We start from the raw sequence: 20185 nt of genomic DNA on the forward strand, positions 1-20185 counted from the left end.
AATACCAGTCTAGTCTTTCATACTTTGGATTTATTTTTTTCAAATTAATTCATTTATTTCTTAAGTTTGTTATTCTGGCAAATATTTGTTTAGTTAGTTTATTAATTTAATACACTGTGTACAAATGGAACCAAACAACAAAAGTGGACTTTAAAAAAAAAAAAAAATGAAAACAAAATGTGCCTTTCTATTTATAAAACATGATATACTTAAATATTCTTTGAAATATGGTGTAATAACTAAAAAGTGGTTGTATTCATGCATCCTCAGCAGCGAGGCCCAGACTTCCCTCTTCCCGGGGGATCCTGAGGCGTTTCCACGCCAGTGGCAGTAATAAATCAGAACTATTTAACTCTGATTTTCAAACAGACTTGACAAGAAACACCACAGTAAGAATATCAACTGATTAACTATGAACGTTATGTCACGTTTCTTTTCAATTACAATTAAAGAGGTTTGTTCAAGTAAACTGGCTAACAAGGGATTGAGAAACAATAAAATATTTGTAAAAAATGTTTTTATTTAACAAAAAAGTAACAGTGCAAATGATGATCGGAAGAACACAAAACAAAGACATGGATGCCTGAATGTATGCATGCGTTAGCTCTAGTTCAACAAAAAGTCTCAAATGTTGATTTGACAAGACATTATGTTTTGTTACACATGGTATAACATTTATTGGGGTCGATGCTCTGTTATGAAATGGCAGCCTTGTGTATTTCCTTGACCACTAGAGGGCAGACCACCACCCACAACTTGCATTTTGCATCATTTTTTCTGGTTTGTATCAAGTAGTTTCTGCAGTATTTTGCTCATGATATTAATCTTTAACAGACGACCTCTTTACTATCCCATTTCTTTTAATAAACTAAATTGTTACAGTTCTTTGTTTGGAATCTAAACAGTAGATGCTTCTTTGATGGAGAAAACTAAAGCTGATTTTGACACATACACTTGACTTTATATTAATTGACAAAACACTGTTATTGGTCTGACTAAGAATGGACAAGCAAACAAAAATTACTTTTAGCTTCTCATTAGGTACAATACCTGTATTAGGTACAATACCTAATACAGATAAAGATGTTTTATTCACATGAGAAGCAGCGTACTATATTTTCTTCTGCTGTCAGCAATTCCCTGTCAACATAACATAAAAAAGGGCATAATAGGGTTATATTCCGCATACAACGTTAACTGTATTATTTAATCTAATTTGTTTACAATACTTGGATACAAAAACAAAAACAAAAACAAACAAGCAAAGCAATTGCATTTAAGGCAAATATTTAATTTTTCTACATACAAACAAAGTAGACGTGTAACACAAAAGACTCTGAAACAAAGAAGCAGTTCTAAAGGTTGGTGAGGTGTAACATCAGCATCAATCCGTAATATGAATAACGGGCACTTCTGGATCTAGTGCACACAGTGAGGCTTTACTAAGACAGTCAGCACTGAAATACAATACGTAGGGCTGTATGATGAGCCAACCCACTTAATCACTGCAGCAAAGCTTTGAAACAAGTTCTGTTCATACATTTTTCTTAAAATATTTGTTCTTTAATCTCATTCACTTACACACAAAGATTATTCACAGGGAGACAATTTCAAATTACATTTTTTCCAAAACATCGTAAAAGCTTTTGCAAATACTTCTTCCTCAAACATGACCAGGATTTTCATCCCCACATAATGTAACAGCCCCACCTTCTTTCCTACAAGAATCTAAGGATCACAGTGCCTACATTATATAAAGGACTGAAAGAAGAACCAATGACTGCTACTTTTGAAAGAAAAGTTACTGCTACCGACATTTTGGCAGATCTCACAGGTTAAAGATGAACTCTCACTTATAAAACACACATGTGCTACAATACCCTGAAAACGCAGCTTTAGTAACAAGGTTTCCTTTGGCAACATACGACAAACAATTAACCATTAAAAGGCAGAAAGACATTATTTTACAAAATGACAGATTGGTTCTTTACAAAAAGGTTTCTTTCTTTTTTTTCTAGTTTAGCTTTTGAAAACATGATAAAAATCATCTTAAATAAGATTAATTCTTGTCTAACACTGGGTAGTAATGGATCTGAAAATGTGGAGGCACAGAAGATTGACCTTGTTCCAGGCTCTCATGATTTCTCACAAAGCACAATTTGCACAGCATCAGTTCACCATGGAAACGCTCTTCAGCAAAATATCCTTTTTCTTTTAAACTGACCTGTAGATTAAATATGTGGAAACACCACGTTTACACTGCAGACTGCAAAACATTTCTCACCAAAATCTTTCCATTGAAACTTGACCTGCTATTTTTACGACCAAATCAGATGTAAAATGATTCCAGCAAGTTAATTTTGTCTTTTTTTTCCATAATATTTTAAGGTTTTTCTTTTCTTCAGACAATTGTTTTTCAGAAGTAAGTACATTTCCTGAAAAACATTTGTCTGAAGAGAAGAAAAACCTTAACAGATGTAAAATGATGACACATTTCAAACACACATTCATTTAAAATGATATAAAACCCTTTTTTTTTAATAAGTGGTTAGCGATGACATTTCTCAGCTCAATGAATATACGGTTCGAATCCAACCAGACCCACTTCTTTACATTTAGACTACTTGTTTCCTTAATTGGTTAAAAATATTCCTGTTTGGTTTTATTAGAAGTAGGAATGTGTGATTTTTCCTTCCCTGTGTTAGTCCTGTGATGCAGCGGCCTGTGACTAAGCAGGATAACCAGGACCAAGAGATGAAAGATGTACATTTTTTTGTCTTTCATAGATTTTCCTATAAAACTTTGCACTGGTCTCAAAAGAACCGTGACACTAATCTTGTGTCAAAATCTGTGCTAAGCAGCACATTATCTCTGAAAATATTGTAACGGCTGAAATTTAACACTGTGCATAAGAATAATAGAAAACAGCTTTCATGGGGCTTGCAAAAGGTATTGCTTCACAGTATGTGGACATCACTGATGGGTCCTATAAGATACCTACAACATTATGTACAACACAAATGTATGAAAAGAGCATCCTTTAAAATAAGGAATTTAGACCCAGAAATGTTCAAAGTAAAACAAGAGGCTACAACATAGTTTTTGGCCTCGATAGGAGGAAGAAAAAATACAGAACTGAATGACACTAAAGAGACAAATGCTAATATACAGTAGGTTAGCATTCACTCCGTTTGTCCTCTGCTCAGCGTGTCCAGTTTAAAAGCAGCAAAAAATAGACCAAAAATTAACAAATGTGTCCAGTTCATGAAGAGATGTTATCTTGGGTCGTTTGTCACTTTGGAGACTTTGAGAACTTTGTAAATGTCATTAGAGAAAACTGTTGTGAAGTGTGGTCTGGAATTCCTGGACATGTGGGTGCAGAGTGGGGTTTTACCCATGTTTTCGGGGTCCTCCACATCCCAGATCTCTGGCATGCTGCAGCCAGGCCTGGAGGAGAGAAAATAGAATCAATGCAACGCAAATAATGAGGAGTCTGAGGCCCAACACCAGGGATGTGAGGTTACCTGGTTCTCCTAGTGCACCAGGAATCCTCCAGGACGAAGAAGTCCACACCGAGCTCCACAAGATTTTTCTTCACCGTTTCAACAGACATGCGGCTGTACATTGAGTAGACCTGCTTGGTCCTCTCTCTGTTTGACAAACAGAAATTCAGTGAGGAATCATCAGACAGGTGGTCATAATGTGGGGGAACAATGTAGGTGCATATGCACAGCACATGGGACTATTACAGATTTGAAGTGGATTAATACGTAAACTTAAATGTTTTTTAGACACATATGGTCTCATCTTACAATATCAGTCTGTTTTCGTAAACAGCACAGTACAATAACTGCTGCTGTTAAAGTGGTCAACGACGTCATAGAGGCATTAGACGGCCAAGCTTTTTTCACAGACTTGTCAAAGGCTTTTGACACAGTCGATCATGTTGTCTTGGCAGAGAGATTGGCTTATCTTACCAGGCTGTAAATTGGTTCACTAATTATTCATCAGAGAGAACACAGTGGCCCTCGTTTATCAACCTTGCGTGAAAACGGGTGCAAATCCGAGTGCACATTTGGTCGTACGACAGGACCAATGTGGGAGTTATTACACATTCGTATTTGACCAATCCCAGGGTGCAAATGATCGGGTGTTGATAAATGCGGCGGCTGAATTTGATTGTCATTAACATGTTACACCCTTAAATATCCCTGGTTCGGAGGCCACGCCCACTGAGGTCAACAATCATTGGCAAATAAATGTCTTCCGAGAAACTGGAATTTAAGGAGCCCATTTAATCGTAGGAAGAGAACAGCATTTCCGTATTTAAATAAATTCTCAATAACTAGCTTAACCAATGTCTAACGATGGTTTAAATACAATTTTACTTACCCACAGAATAAAAGCATAAATCCCTGCTATATGATCAAGACAATTCTTTACAAAACTTCTCCCCCTCTTCCTCCCTCTTGGGAAATTCAAGACTATTAATACATGAAAGAGAAATAAGCTCAATTGGATCCTTTGACTGCCTTAAGTAAACATGTATACCTCACTCTTGCTCTCATTTAGTGTGTGACTTCATTTTATTTGTGTTTTGTGTGTGTGTGTTTGCTGTAACCAATTTGTTTTTTGTGCTGCCGTCTTGGCCAGGTCACTCTTGGAAAAGGGGTTTAAAATCTCAATACGTTTTTACCTATATTGTATGATTGATTGATTGATTGATAATACTCTTTGAATGCTTTATTAAACCATTGTAATGTGTTGTGAAGTTAGTAGAGGAGCAGCTGTGACCTGTGAGTGACACTGACCTCAGACCAGCATCTTCATAGTGTGGGTGATTGACGATGGGCCGACCCGTAGACAGCTTCACACTGGCCATAGTGGGCATGGCTCCAGCAAACACTGAATCTGCAGGAATCACACATTAAAAAAAAAAAAAAGCAATTATTGAATGAACTGCGTGGGATTGCCACCTTTATTCATTACCATTGTGGATTAGCTGCTGGCTGCTATGTCACGTAAGCGGCAGCTATATTCATACATATTCATTAAAATTGTAGTCGACTGTTTATCAGAGGATTTTTGTAGTTATCTAACAGTTTCGGAAGAAATACTTCAGCTGTTATCAGACACAAGAGACGTATCTGGACTGGGAATTAAATGGATTAATCTCCTACTTAAGAACACACATAACTTCACTAAACAAAGCCACACATTTTAGAAATGTCTGCCTTACAAAAAGACAAAAGGATAGGATAATAAACAAGAACAAAAATCCAATGTAATTTTACATGTCATTGCAGTCTTTGCTTTTGTGACTAAGGTGAGATACAACAGAATGTATGATCAGGTAGAACTAAAGAGCAGAAACGCTAAAAGCAGAGCAGCACTTTAAGTTCAGAGAGTTACTGCCTCACATCAGGAAACACTATAAACCTTTTATCACCTATTTAAAAACACACATTAAAGCAGAATGTGTGGATTATCTGACTAATGACACTGAGGAGTAAAAGCTGTCTAAACAGCAGTGTCACCAACCAGGGCTGGTGTTCTCCTGGATCCAGTCCAGCAGCTCCTCCTGAGGAAGATTGCTGAACTCTCCGATGATTCCCCACTGCATCTGCAGGTTGGCCACCCCCTGCACGGCCATTAGAGCCATGACGGCAAAAATCATCACCTGGTGCCTGAACCTTTCCCCGATCCAGCTGAACATCTGAAAGAAGACCAAGACCATTGGTTGTTGCTAATGTGGTCCAGAGTTCAGATCCAACAATCAGCAGTGTGAAATAAAAAATGTAGTTAGCGCCAATGGGATCACGATCCACAACCATTGTCATTATAACTGTCTTATTAGCTGAGATCAGGTTAGACCCAGTAAGGAGAGGAATGTTCTCTTGTCTTCTCTATACTGACGCTGCACTGAACTTATCAAGAAATCCCCGGACTTCGCTGTAAAGAAAATATCAACACGAGGAATATTATTGAAAACGTTTTAATAAAGTTACTTTTTGAAGGTTTTGAATTTCTTTGGATTTATTTATTTATCTTTTAGCTCATCTGATTATGACAGCATAGAAATGTGCTGCCATTCATGGACCGGTTTTTCTTGTAAAAAAGGACAATTTATCTCAATGATCGTTACTTAATCAAAAAGGTTTACTAGTTAGTTATTGAACTTATTAAACTACTGCTAAGTGCTAACTTTATACCGAATGACTAAAATATAAGAGAAAGTCGATAAAAGTGCCTTGTGCTCTCTAAAACGCAGCATTATTTGTAAAGGGATTGCAGTTTTCTTTTTCAAACATTACTGGAATTCTTTCACAAATCACACAAAATCCAGGGAATGACTGCTTAAACCCTGTGGGAGAAAACAATATGTACTTCTGCAGTCTTTCAACTTCGTGAAAATAGATCACAAGTCCACTTTGTACTCAGATACTCCTTTCCTTGTCACTGTTCTCTAAGATAAGTTGGTAAACATTCAAATTGTAAAAACAACAACAAATCCTAGAGAAGACTGTAAACCCAACCAAACACAGCTTGTACAGTCCATCTCGTGTAGATGGAATCAATATTCTTGTTCATTATTACACAATGGAAGGAAATTCTATTCAAAGTTCACTTAAACCTAAACCTCTAAACCTGAATTTTTCTTTAAATCATATGAAGATGCTGCAGATTACTGTGCTGTGTGATTCTGGAAGAACAAATAACAGGTGCTGCGCTGCAAGTTTATACCAGAAATGCTAACATCCGCGTAGAATGCACATGCTTTCAGTGTCTATATTTAAATGAGGGGCATACATACCTGTTTGGAGCAGATCAGTGAAGCCATGATGCACATGTGGGGCGTCAGAAAAAGCTTGAGTCGCATGATGAGCACAGCCAGGACAGTGAAGGCCACCAGCTGGAGGCTGTGGTACACCAGCTACAGAGAGAGGAGATCTCTTTAAAAGTGATTCGTTAAGTCTGTCCACAGCTCAATAAGTGGCTGGTTACAACTCTGGATTAACAAGAACATTAATTATAGTTTTTGTGGCTTAATAAACAAATGAATATTTTTAAAGTGGACAAAAAAGTGGAATCATACATCATTTTGTTTACCCTTTGGTGTTATGTTTCAATGATTTAGGATACAGTACACACAAACAGAACTTTGATGATATCATAGCCTCAGATTTAGATAATGCTTAGTGCACCCCCTGTGGCGGGTGTGGACTAAAGGTCAGTAAACACTGCTGTAACACAGTGAGTTCACCATTACTGTCATTTGCACACTACTTTTGGAAAAATCATGTTTTCAGTGTCAATAATAGATAAGTGATTAAACGAGTGAAAAGCAGCAAACTCAAACCAAAATGCCGGAATAAATTCATTATTCAGAAATGAACCAAACCAAAACCTAAGATAAGAAAAGTCCTTGACAGTGGATTCACTAAAATAGAGAAGATGAAATCCTTAGTTTCAGTGCCTGTACTTTGTATATAAAAATATCAAACTACGTGTAGTGTCAAAGTCATACAACAAATGTAGACATGGGGAAACCAACAAACTAAAACATGTTGGCGGAGAACAGATACCGATTATAAATTTGCTTAGATGATGTAAAACTGACTTATAATTGATGCAGGAGAAACTTGATTTTAGTTTCCTTACCTCTCCTTTTGCTCCAATTTCCAAACTGCAACAAAAAAATCAACAAAAATATATTAATGATCATTACAGAAATGATCAGGTGGAAAAACCTGATTTCAAGGATGAAGTCCTTGGATTTCATATGAGAAAAGTAAATGTTAATCAAGTCGTTTTCCCTTCTTGAAGTTAAGCCTAAAAATCAACTTTTAAAATTGAACAATTAATACAAATCTATTAACACACTAAATCAGAATTAAGAAAACACATGCATGTTTTGGTTGGTTCTTCCTTTGCAGGGCTTTGCAAAAACAAAAACATCATAAAAAGACCTCACCCTGCAGCTTCATCAGTATCATCATCCTCGGCTTTGGCCTTCTCTCCACGCCTCAGTGATCGGATTACATCCCGGACAGTCTGAATCGAACCGATAGCAGAAAATAAGAAGCAACGTTCCCTCACTGTTAGTGGATGTCAGTAGCAGCTTGCTGAGGAACAGCACACCATGCTTTGCCAAATACATTCATTTATTTGGGGTTCAGCGTGGGATGAGCATAATTAGATTAAAATGCGTAAAAGCGCAGCTCCGTGAATCATTCTCCCTGCGATGTTGCCTTTTTAAATACAAATTAACAGGAATTGATATGACAGGAATCATAAAATAGAATTGAACATTCAGCTAAAATGCATCTGTATTTTTGCAACACAACTCCAGAGTAAGTAAAACAACCACAGTTTTAAACAAAAAGATCATCTGACATTATGTAACACACATCTACCGCACTCGAAATCCTCAATATCAAATTATCTCTACGTCCTTTGAGGTTCGACAGCAATTTAAAATTCTATAATGATACCAACAACTCCAGCTGTGGCTTAAACATGCACAGAACTTTGCACTCAGATCTAAATTAAATTTTAATCTCAATTGTCCCGCTCACTGTAAAAACAAAGTTTCATCGAGTCTTTTGTCCAGTTCAGTCTTTCTAGTGGGACTCACCCTGCCAGCTATGAGGATCACGATGAAAACATTGACGGGCAGCAGCAGCGTTTTGAGGTAACGAGCAGGAGTCTGAGGGAGGAAGGCAGAGACAGACTGAGGTGAGGAGGGAAGCTACAGACATTGACTGCTGCAGTCACAACATCAAACAACTTGTATGCAGCCTTTTACTGTACTTTACACTCCCCTGTCACTTTATTAGGTACACCTTGCTTGTATCTTTTTTGCTTTGATAATGATAGCTTGGACCTCATGGAAATTATCCAGAACACTGCAGATTCATTGGCACTTATTCATCAACTGTTCGTACGCTCAGATCTCTACGACCATATTCACGCAAACTTCGGTACATGGAATAACGTATAACCCTGCTGGTAAACTCTGCTACCATCCGTCCGCACACACACATGCGCAAAGGCACAGGCACACAGCGCACATTGGACCAGGTGGACTCTGCTGTGTATCATTAAACTTTATTTGTATAGCGCAAATTACAAGAAAGTCATCTCAAAGCGCTTAACAAAATATAAAGTCCATAGTAAGAAAGAAAGAAGCCAACAAGATCCACATGAACAAGCATTTAGCGACAGCATTTTTTAACAGGAAGAAATCTCCAGCAGAACCAGGTTCAGAGGTGGCAGCCATTTGCTTCGACTGGTTGGGGTTAGTGGACAGAAGGACAAACAGAACAGAACAGAATAGGATAGACCATTCGAGTGTCCCAGACTAGTTGAGCTGTGAACCATTGATCATGAATTGCCAACTCCAGCATCAAGACAGAAAAGAGAGAAAAGGGTGAGGAGAAGGCATAGACTGCAGAAAAGCATGATACACTATTAGCTTTTGAACTTCGTTCCTAGTGGTGAGTTAATGTCCAACGTCTTGAAGCGTCTGCCATGGTCTGAAATGCTACCACTACAGATGAGATTTCGTCTTGTACTGGGCGCACGTAATGATCTGTGATTGCAACCATTGCAGACAAGACCCTGTCCGCTCTAAGTTATGAGTTTAATGGTCGCACATAATGGTCTGAGGTGTTGACCATTACGTGTAATGGTCTGGGATTGTGACAATTACAAACAAGACCATGTCCGCTTTAGGTTGTTGCTAATATACGATATACGCTTTAGAAAATAAGTAGGTTTTGAGTTTAGTGTTAAAAGTGAAGAGAGTAGCAGCCTTCCGTACTAAGACTGGAGCTGGTTCCAAATTGCGAGGAGCCTGGTAGCTGAACGGCTCCGCCTCCTGTTCTACTTCTGGACACTTTAGGAACTTCCAGCAGACTGTGAGTGGAGTGTTCTGTCTGGACGATAGAGCACTAACAGGTATTTAAGATACACAGGAGTTTGATAATGTAATGAGATGAATTATAGATGAAATTGGCTAAAGGCATAATAAACATACAGTAGAAGAGACAACACTTAGTCATTTAAGGCTTCTTTTAAAACTTGTGTTATTTATTGCTTAAAGCGTGTGGAAAACTGATGCTGATATAAACAATATATTTCCGTGTGTCTCTCCAGGATCTCTGCTGTGAGGTTGTACGCAGCGCGCACAGTGGGGCAGATGTCATCTATGGAAGCCTTTATACTGTGGCCCACAATGCAATGCTGCAAAACTATACCTTCAAGTCAAGTTTTCACACCGTCAAAAAGCACATCTTTGTTTTTCTCCACCACAGTTGAGAGGATTTCCTTTCTTTTCTTGCCAGTGTTTGATTGACCTCAGTGGGCGGGGCCTCTGAACCAGGACAATTCAAGCGCGTAACATCTTAATGACGATCAAATTCAGCCACCACATTTATCAAAACCCGATCATTTGTACGCTGGGATTGGTTAGATACGAATGTTTCAATGATCACACATTGGTCCTGTCGTACGACCAAATGTGCACTCAAATTTGCACCACATAAGGTTGATAAATGAGTGCCAATGTCTGCAAATTCACCAACAGACCACAGCCATACCTCTAACTCCATGAAATCAAACTCAGCGGCACACGTGTACATCAGAGTGTGGAAGTCATTGTAGCTTGTGAATTTTGACTTAATTAGTCCACTGATGTGAGCCTAAGGGAGGAAAATAAAACGTTAAGACTGCAGAAGGTTATTTAGGAAGTGAGACTGTCTTAAAATAATTGCCAGTTAAGGAGTTTATGGTTTAATTAAAATGTTTGAAATGGCTCAGCTACATTCATAAAAATTAAAGTAACTAGATTTCTTTAATTAATTAGGGATTTTTTTTTTTCCAATTATAGAATATGACACAAAAAAGGGGACTGGAGTTTTATTAAGATTTGAAAATAGTTTCTGCCATATTCATACTTTACTCACATCATCGGAAGCACCGAAGATCGTTGACAGCAGATACTTGAACAGAACGGTGGAGCCGACCCAAGCAAACACCTGCATTATCTACAAAAGAAGCAGGAAACACTTTAGCTGACAGGCTGAGGAGTACGTTCACTCAACCACTTAAAAAAATAAATAATGCAACACCATAGAAGTCTTTCGGTCCTAAAACTGAATCCACAAAGGAACTCTTAGTCATAACAATATACATTTCTATGCAAGACTATCTCCAATGTTCAATTTCAAATTCAAAGCAAACTCTTAAATATAAAAACTCAGCTGGGAGATTCCCACGTTGACTGCTTTCTGAGCAGTTACTTTTAAACCCAGGCAATGAGAGAATAAACAAAAGCATAAAAATGAATAAATAATCAATGACACAAAGGAAACATTTTTGAAAAACAACATGCATGAGTTTAAAGAATGTAATATATGTTTATTCTGCCTTCAGGACAATATATTAGAAGGAGAAAGAAAAGGAAAAAAACAAAAACGAATGTGTCTGTTCCAAGTCAGGCAGTCTTATTCATACCCAGAAGATGATGCCAGTTTTGAAGAGCAGAGTGAATCGATCCTTCAATGAAATAATGATCTGAGGGGAAACAAATCCAAACCCAAAACTCAAACTTGTAATTTATCTGTTCATAAAATGAAGTATCATTTTATACAAATAAGACATTTCTTTTTAAAAATAGGCTTGTACATATCATATTATCATGTTAACTTTTACCCTTAACTTTCCTGCGTTAATTCGTTAAAACAAATATTCTTTTATTGAAACCTGTACAATATGAAATATATGAATTCTTATTTATCATATTTTATAAGTATAATCCAAAATCCTCAGCTGCCAAAAGTCCAGATTACCTTTAGCTGACAGCAAAGCAATTATGAGTCTAAACTCACCCAGATGGAAACAAGTGAGGAGGCGTAGAAGGACGTGAGGAGCATGGAGTTGCCAAACATCAGGATGAAGCAGACACCGAGTGTGACCTGCAGGAATCAAAAGAGAGAGAAAGTCATTCACCTCACACAAACCTCGCAGAGTGTTTAGTCCAGTCCATCCAACTGCATGGCAAGCACAAGCTATGTACTGGATCTATTGCTGAGGATGACAGCTAACAGTTTCAAGTGGACTCATAACAACACAGTGCAATATTCATAGTTCACTGTTCTCTGAAGCAGGAAGGTGGTCTGGGATATACTGTATTTAGTGATAATAGTAAGTCTAAAAAATGCATTAAACTATGAATCCACATCCGAAAGCAGAGCATAATCCCATTTAGTGAACTTTTGATGCTTAATCCCACTGTGAAGTGCAGAGGAATGCACCACACTGCATTACAGAGACAGCCACTGTCAACCACAGACTATTATTCAGAGCAGAGAACACATTAAACTGTGAAGAAGGGCTAAACTATTGACCTGCTGGCAGTATCCACACAGTTGAAAGACTTAGATTTTTGTGGCACTGATCAGACCATAGATCGTAGGATGAAATGATATATCGTAAATCGGCTAAAAATCGATCGAGTAAGGGGGAATAAAATCGATACAGCACAGTATGTGTTTTGATATTCTGCTTAAACAATAGGGGGCGCTGGGACTGTTTTAGTGCCGCTTGTTTTGCCGTTCAACTGCAAACTCGGCTAAACCAAGAGCAGGGCAGGAGAAGAGCTTTAATCAGGCCAAAGAAGGAAGACCTGACCCTTTTTCACGCTCATCAAAACAGATCACCTGATTTACCACGCAACATCCACACACACACACTCGTTAATCCAAGTCTGGAACATAAGCTGCACTTTAAAAAAAGAAAGTCACCTCTATTTTTTCACTGTAATTATGAATTAAAAACTTGATTTTTATTTTGTTTAAAAAAAAAAAAGTTCAACTTTCCATGGTGATAAATGAAGAAATGTTTAGTTTATTTTGGCTTATGACTCATGAGTTCAAATAGTTCAGTTTGTAAGAAGGTTAGAAGAAGAAAATATACTACCGTAGTTTAAATTATTCTTGACAATTCTGTATTTTGACTAATATGTTTTTTCCTCCAAAATATGATCTCTATGTATTCAAATTGAAGGGAGTTAAGTGCATCATTAGATCCCAATCTTTGATTTGAATATTATTATTTTTTAATTGGGATTTGAATCGAATCATTGGTTGAATGTATCCTCACACCCCTTGATCGTATAGATGGATGCCTTAATCAACGTCACAGGATCCAGCATTAGATTACCCATCTTGCCTACAAACATAGGGACACACATTCACACCTGAGATCTATTTAAGCATCGAAGACGGAAACTGGAAAGTCCAGGAAAAAAACCTTAAAAATTCTCATAAAAATCAGTTCTAAGAGGAAACATTGTGTACACTCATTATCAGCTTGGGAGGTCATTGAGGACACACTCCTGTGCCTCTTGAACACACACATACACACACAGGCAGCCACACTCAGTGTTGCCAAACTCTATAAAATTATGCAAAGCCATATGCTCGCCTCTGAAAGAAATCTCCAGCATCTCACCATCATAGCCATTCCTTTTATCTGTGAGCGCACAGCCTCTGTTGAGAAGATTCAAGGTAGAAAATATGCAGGACCAGCCAAAACAACACTCATGTGAAGACTAATATCTTCACACACATTTTTAGCCAAATAATCCCTACACACTCATGTATACATACAGTCCATGGTAGTACAAGTAAACATCACTAGTGTCTACTTTGGTCTCCAGTGACGTGCAGTCATGGTAGGCAAGGTAGGCAGTGCCTACCCAAGGATGAATTGATATTTTGATTATTTGTTTTAATTATAATATAATTATAAATGATTAATTTTTCAATTTCCGATAGCCTACAGTATCTATGTTTGAAAGTGTCAGCATTTTGTGCTTTTCATAGCCCAAATCGCTAATCATCGCTATTTCCTAACAGCTGTAAGGCAGGAGGAGGCCACACCCCTTCCCAAAAGCACACGGCTGCTCTGCCTCAGTTCCCATAACGTGTTTTTATGTGTTTGCGCATGCACAGTCATTTCCCCAAGATGAAAACCATTTACGTAAAAAAGGCAGCTATGCTAATGCTATGCTAATGCTATACGTAAGTTCACAGTGCATTAGTGAATTGATACCACGTGACTGCTGCTGCTACGTTCTCTAGCGAGTGGGCGGGATAACACTACAGGCAGGATGACAGCGCTCGAGACAATAAAGAAACTTTTTTTTAGGAAAAACGACAGCTTTTAAAAGATGGGAGACCAACACCTGAGCTACCAGTTAGATGGCTAAATACTTGTTCATGTGGGTCTTGTTGGGTGTTTAATTTCTTATTATGAATTTTATATTTTGATAAGCGCATTGAGAATACTTTGTTGTAAATTCTGCTATACAAATATAGTTGAATTGACCTGAATTTAATTGAATTAACACTTAACAACATATGAAAATGTCATTAATGTTGACATTGGTGGTCTCGATTTGGAACGCCCTGCCTACCCAACCCTAGTGCTCACGGCAGATCACTGCAAGTCTCCATCCACATATATGGAGTACTGAAGTACTCCATATATACAAAGTAGAAATAAGTTATACATAAAATACTCAAGTACAAGTAAAAAGTAGCTCAATTAAATAATACTCAAAGTAAAAGTTACTAGTTACTTTCACCCCCCACACTAATTTTTGGTAATAAATCTTGCCACGGTTCCATTGCATACAGTAAACATCTCATGTATAAACTTAAAAGTAAAAATAATTCAGTAAATGTTGGTTTTAGAAACGTAACAAATTACTTTACTTGTTTTTAAACATCCAATACAAGTAAAATTACTGATTTAGAAATATACTCAAAAAAGTGCAAGTACCCATAAAAGCAATTCAATTACAGTAACATGAGTACTTGTAATGCGTTACTTTCACCTCTGGATATAGCTAATATTCTCTAACCACTAAACTGAAATTAGACACCAACAATAATACCTTTAACAAAGGACTGAAAAACTGGCTAATTTTAAAGTGACTGCTGTCAAAAGCACACATCAGTGTCTCTGTGTTGGCCTGACAGAGAAAAAACTCTATTTAAGTGAAAAAAAAATGGTTTTGTTATATTTTGAATTTCAGGGATAAAAGTAAGCTCAGAGTCTAGAATAACTTCATTCATACATATAGTTTTTCTTAGCACTGTACGATTGGAGACATATGTTTAAAAGTTTATTAATATTTTACATGATCACACACAATCAAAGCAAAAAAAAGTTGGGGAAAAAAATGATAAATCAACTGATATATTTTTTTTGTCTTACCATATGTGTAGCTAGTATCGACTGCATCTTGGCAGCAGTGAGGTATCCCAGAATATACGAGGCAAACAAAGAGGCCACCTGAAGATGAGAAAAAAATAAAAGACTTATAAAAATGCAGGATCAAACACAATGAACTAGCTTCAGATAAACGGTTTCACTGTGAATAAACAGACTTGAAGCTGACCTGAGTCACACACACACACAAGCCATACACTATGGTTTTTTTTACAAAGCATTTATTATTTACGCCTTGGCCTGAAGCCTCAGAGTTCAAGAATCAATGCATTAGAGTAATACGGAACAACCCATGGTAGCGGTTTGATGCTTTAGGGAACATTTACCTCAGGTTAAGAGATTCATGTGGATTTACTGAGCACAAGCTATCAACGCATCGTCTGAGACGTGTAGAACAGAGCTGTTCAAACCCTGTCCTGGGGGGCTGGAATACTGCAGGTTTGAGATGTTTTACATATTTCTTGAAATGTGTATTTTAAATATCTTTTGACATGCAAACATTATTATGCAGTTAATGTATTTCCAAATATGGTGAAATGATTTAAAAATATATATGATGCAAGATTTATCCAATTAAAGCAACTTCTTTGAACTTGACAATGTATACTGCTACAAAATGGTATAATCAGCTTAAAAATCTAATGTAAAACATGAATTTGGCAATACAGTAAGTACCCTGGTGAATTTTGGTTGAGCTACAATGAACTCCAAAGCCCAAACAAACCACTAAACACAAACAAAGCCCGAAGCACAAACAAACCCCAAAGCACAAACAAACCCCAAAGCACAAACGAAGCACAAAGCAGAAACGAACCACAAAGCAGCAACAAACTTTGAAGCACAAATGTACCCCAAAGCAGAAACAAAGCACGAAGCACAAACAAACCCTGAAGCAAAAACAAAGCCTGAAGCACAAATAAACCCTGAAGCAGAAACAAACCCCGAAGCAGAAACAAAGCACAAAGCACAAATGAAGCAAAAACGAACTATGAATCAGAAACAAAGCATAAACAAACCCTGAAGCACAAAGCAGAAATGAACCACGAAGCACAAAGCAGAAACAAACCCCGAAGCAGAAACAAAGCACGAAGCACAAATGATCCCCGAAGCAGAAACAAAGCATGAAGCACAAACGAACCCCTAAGTAGAAACGAAGCACAAACGAACCCTGAAGCAGGAACAAGCACAAAGCACAAACAAACCCCCAAGCAGAAACGAAGCACAAACGAACCCCGAAGCAGAAACAAAGAACAAAGCACAAACAAACCCTGAAGCAAAAACGGAGGAAGAAGTACAAGCAAACCCCAAAAAAGAAACAAAGTACAAAGCACAAAGCAGAAATGAACCCCTAAGCAGAAACGAAGCACAAAGGAGAAATGAACCCCAAAGCAGACAGAAAGCACAAAGCACAAATAACCCTGAACCACAAACGAAGCACAAAGCACGAATGAAGCACAAACAAACCCCGAAGCAGAAATGAAGCACGAAGCAGAAACGAACCCCGAAGCATGAAACACAAACAAACCCCGAAGCAGAAATGAAGCAAAAACCCCACAACCTGAACAATCCCCTGGCTTGTGTAAACTGTTCTAGCTTGATATTTTAAAGTTCATGCACAGTTAAATACTGGATATTGTTTCAAGAATATCATGAATAATGACATTGCATGTTTTTGCCCTCTGTCTTGTTAATGTTATTGTTTATTTTATCTATTTATATTACTTTTCCAGCTATAGAAAAAAAAATAAAGAAACACAAATGATTTTCAGAATGGACAGTTCACCTCTTACAGTATGTGTTTACGTGTTATCTTTTTCTCTCTCTCTCTTTCTCTAGAGTGACCTTTCATTTCTATCAGTCATTAACCTCCCGTCCTGTTTCACAGACTTAATACTTTACAGAACCAAAATGTTCAACTTTTAAGAATTTAGTTTTTTGGACTTTTGTTGGGTCCATGCATTTTCTCAGAACTATTCCTCAGATCTGTCTTGCTAACCAAGAGGCATATGAATCCCAGTAAAGGTGGTCTATCCTGGTAAATAAGACCTAAGGCTACCAGGGGTCATCATCATAGCTAGATGCCCAAATCACCTGAACAGGTTCTTATTAAAGTAAATCCTCATTCATCAGTCAGTCAGTGCAAGGACCAATAAAGTGCTTCTCACACCAATGAAAAGATGTTGTTTTCAGAAGTCTGACAAGATCCAGTGACTTGGATAGCATCCATCAATAGAACAAGCTGTAATATAGGAGAGTAGCAGCTCCATATAAACAGTCTCCTGTGACAAATATTTCATCCATTTTTAACAAGTCATAGCTGCAGAAACCACCACCATAACATCTCTTTATGATGTCTGTACATCCATCTTTATGCACTGACAGGTTTATTTCAGAGAGCTTTCTCTCTCCTTTCATCCCTTCTCTGCAGCCGATACAGTCTTTATATTTCCTCACCTTTTTTCCCCACATTCTCAACACAAAATGCTTTTTTTCTTTCTACTTTAAGTTTGTTCTCTCCTTATCGTCGCCATCCTCACATCCCACATTTTCTCTCAATTTTCCAGAGTCTTTGGGTTTACCTGAGTGAGCAGCACAAACTGGGCAAACTGCCACGGCAGCATGAAGCATAAGTTTGAGATGCCAAAGGCGATCAATGCTGTCCTGCTTGGGTTTCTTGTTCTGGGAGGAAAAGACAGAGAGAGAGAAAAATAGAATTTTCCAAGGTAGTGCTGAGCGTGAATACAAATGGACAAAAAACAAGCATGAGAACCCACTGAATCACACGTTTAAACATACAAAACAGCAGCTGCTTTCCAACAGCTATTATTACACATGGTGTTATCCAGCATTGTAATAAACAGTGAAATAAAATTAAAAAAAATCTTCCTGCGTTCAGTGAAACCTTTTAGTAAGAAGAACTTTGCTTCTTCCTGGTAACACACAGGAACACAGACTGTTGATGCCCCTTTAGACCTGTCATCAACTCAATCAACTTTGGAAACTGCAAATGCATGGAATATGTTTTAAATACCATGAGAACATTCATAGACACACTCACTGATCACACAAGATTCTCTGTCTGCAGGCCATGCACTTACACAACCCTTGCGATGCCATTTCTTTACATTGATCTTGCAAGTATAGAGAGAATAAAAATAACTTTTAGCTATGGTTAACTAACAGGCCAAGGCCACCAGCAAAACTCACAATATTATGCAGCTACTGTATTATTATACAGCAAGGGGAAATATCTCTACTTCAAGCAGCGACTTTGTTCTGTTCTATATATGACCCACTCCAATGAATTTAATAAGATTTGTTATTAGAATTATGTGTTTCTCAAAGGAGCATTTTAAAATACATTTTGGTTGATAAAAAATGTTTATCATAAGGAATGCATGTTTATGCAAGATACTAATTTGCACAAAAATAATTTAAAAACGGGTGATATCACACTGATAAATAGAGTAGAAAACCAACAACCGTAGAGAGTGATTGAAGAGTATTCCGATACCGTAAAATGTAGGTGAGAAGAAGCATTTGCAGGACCAGGAAGGGGTACGCAAAGCTCTCCCTCAGAGGTGGAGTCCACATCACACGGGTACTCTGAATATATATAGGGGAAAATAACAGTAAATAACTTTGGGATGTGACCTTTGTGTACATTCCTCAGAAGCACTCTATTTCACTATGCCAATCCTGAATGGCCGGTGAAGTGCGACAGTCCACTGGGAGACCCTCCCACCTCCTATTCAAACACCATTCAAATAAGCAAACCTCTCCCTCTTGTTCGAGAAAAAGGGCAGTCTGGTGAGACATCTCAGTCATATTACTCATAGAACCGGGATTATGTAAATAACCTGAAGTTCTATTTCATAATATTTGTGGAATGTCTCACTATGGGATATGGAAACTCCCCTAGTGTAGACATGCTTATCAAGCGTGCCACGGGCGGATACGTCCAGCATGTAAAAGCGGACAAACGTGAGGGAGACCCTGACTCGAGTAAGCCAAAGTAATAGTCTCCACCACCCAGTGTGACAGGCGTTGCTTTGTGACAGGCATCTCCTTACGTGGATTGGCCCAGGAGACAAACTGCTGATCGCTCCTCCTGAGGCACCTTGTCCTGCCAATGTAAGTGCGGATCGCACGAACAGGGCACAACAAACGAGGCCGCTGCTCACCATGTGAAGCAGAAAAGGCCAGCAGGTCTCTTCTCTGTATTCACCATGAATCCCAGATTGGATAGGTAATGCAGCAGAGTAAGGGTATGCGTCCTCGCCTCCGTATCCGATCGGGCCAGGAGCAGTCAATTCTCCAGGTACGTGGCCAAGCAAATGCCCCGCCTCTTCAGCGGGGCGATTGCCGAATCCGTGCAGCGCACAAACACCCTTGAGCTAAAAGAGAGGCCGAATGGGAGTATGCGGTATTCGTAGCATATCCTCTGGAAAGCAAACCGTAGGTACTTTCTGTGAGGAGGATATATTGGAACATGAAAATACGCATCTTTGAGGTTGACAGATGTGAACCAGTCGTTGTCGCACCAGACGCAAAAGGGAGGAATGCGTGAGTGTCCTGAAAGTATTTCCCGAGGCTCATGTTCAGGGCCTGAACATCAGAATAGGACGGATTCCGGTTCCCCCCATTTGGGGACAAGAAAATATCTGGAATGGAATCCTTCCCGCGAGCGAGCGGGAGGGACCACGGAGATAACCCCCTTATGCAACAGAGAAGCGTTCTCTTCCCCCAACACATGGTCCGAATCGCCTCGGGCCTGTGAGTGTATTATGCCGGCGAACCGTGGGGGAACAGATGCCAACTGCAGCCTTTATCCCTTTGAAATCGTCCATAACACCCAGGGAGGAGCTGCGAGCGCTCT

At 38.4% G+C, this 20185-nt stretch overlaps 1 protein-coding gene across 1 annotated transcript in view; it reads right to left on the reverse strand.

Moving 5' to 3' along the window:
- Positions 1-685: 685 nt before the first annotated feature.
- The window catches only part of dpy19l1l (dpy-19-like 1, like (H. sapiens)), a 28933-nt gene continuing 9433 nt past the window's right edge, over positions 686-20185 (reverse strand). The window contains exons 8-22 of the mRNA XM_028471365.1: positions 18821-18912; positions 17886-17985; positions 15292-15369; positions 11895-11981; positions 11521-11580; positions 10971-11051; positions 10605-10706; positions 8639-8710; positions 7976-8055; positions 7663-7687; positions 6815-6934; positions 5542-5716; positions 4812-4911; positions 3525-3650; positions 686-3447 (exon numbers count right to left, since the gene is read on the reverse strand). Of these exons, the coding sequence (XP_028327166.1) occupies positions 3276-3447; positions 3525-3650; positions 4812-4911; positions 5542-5716; positions 6815-6934; positions 7663-7687; positions 7976-8055; positions 8639-8710; positions 10605-10706; positions 10971-11051; positions 11521-11580; positions 11895-11981; positions 15292-15369; positions 17886-17985; positions 18821-18912 (1470 nt within the window). The 3' untranslated portion in view covers positions 686-3275. The remainder of the gene's footprint in view (positions 3448-3524; positions 3651-4811; positions 4912-5541; positions 5717-6814; positions 6935-7662; positions 7688-7975; positions 8056-8638; positions 8711-10604; positions 10707-10970; positions 11052-11520; positions 11581-11894; positions 11982-15291; positions 15370-17885; positions 17986-18820; positions 18913-20185) is intronic.

The sequence above is a fragment of the Gouania willdenowi genome, chromosome 16 (assembly GCF_900634775.1).
Source record: "Gouania willdenowi chromosome 16, fGouWil2.1, whole genome shotgun sequence".
Classification (NCBI taxonomy): Eukaryota; Metazoa; Chordata; class Actinopteri; order Blenniiformes; family Gobiesocidae; genus Gouania; species Gouania willdenowi.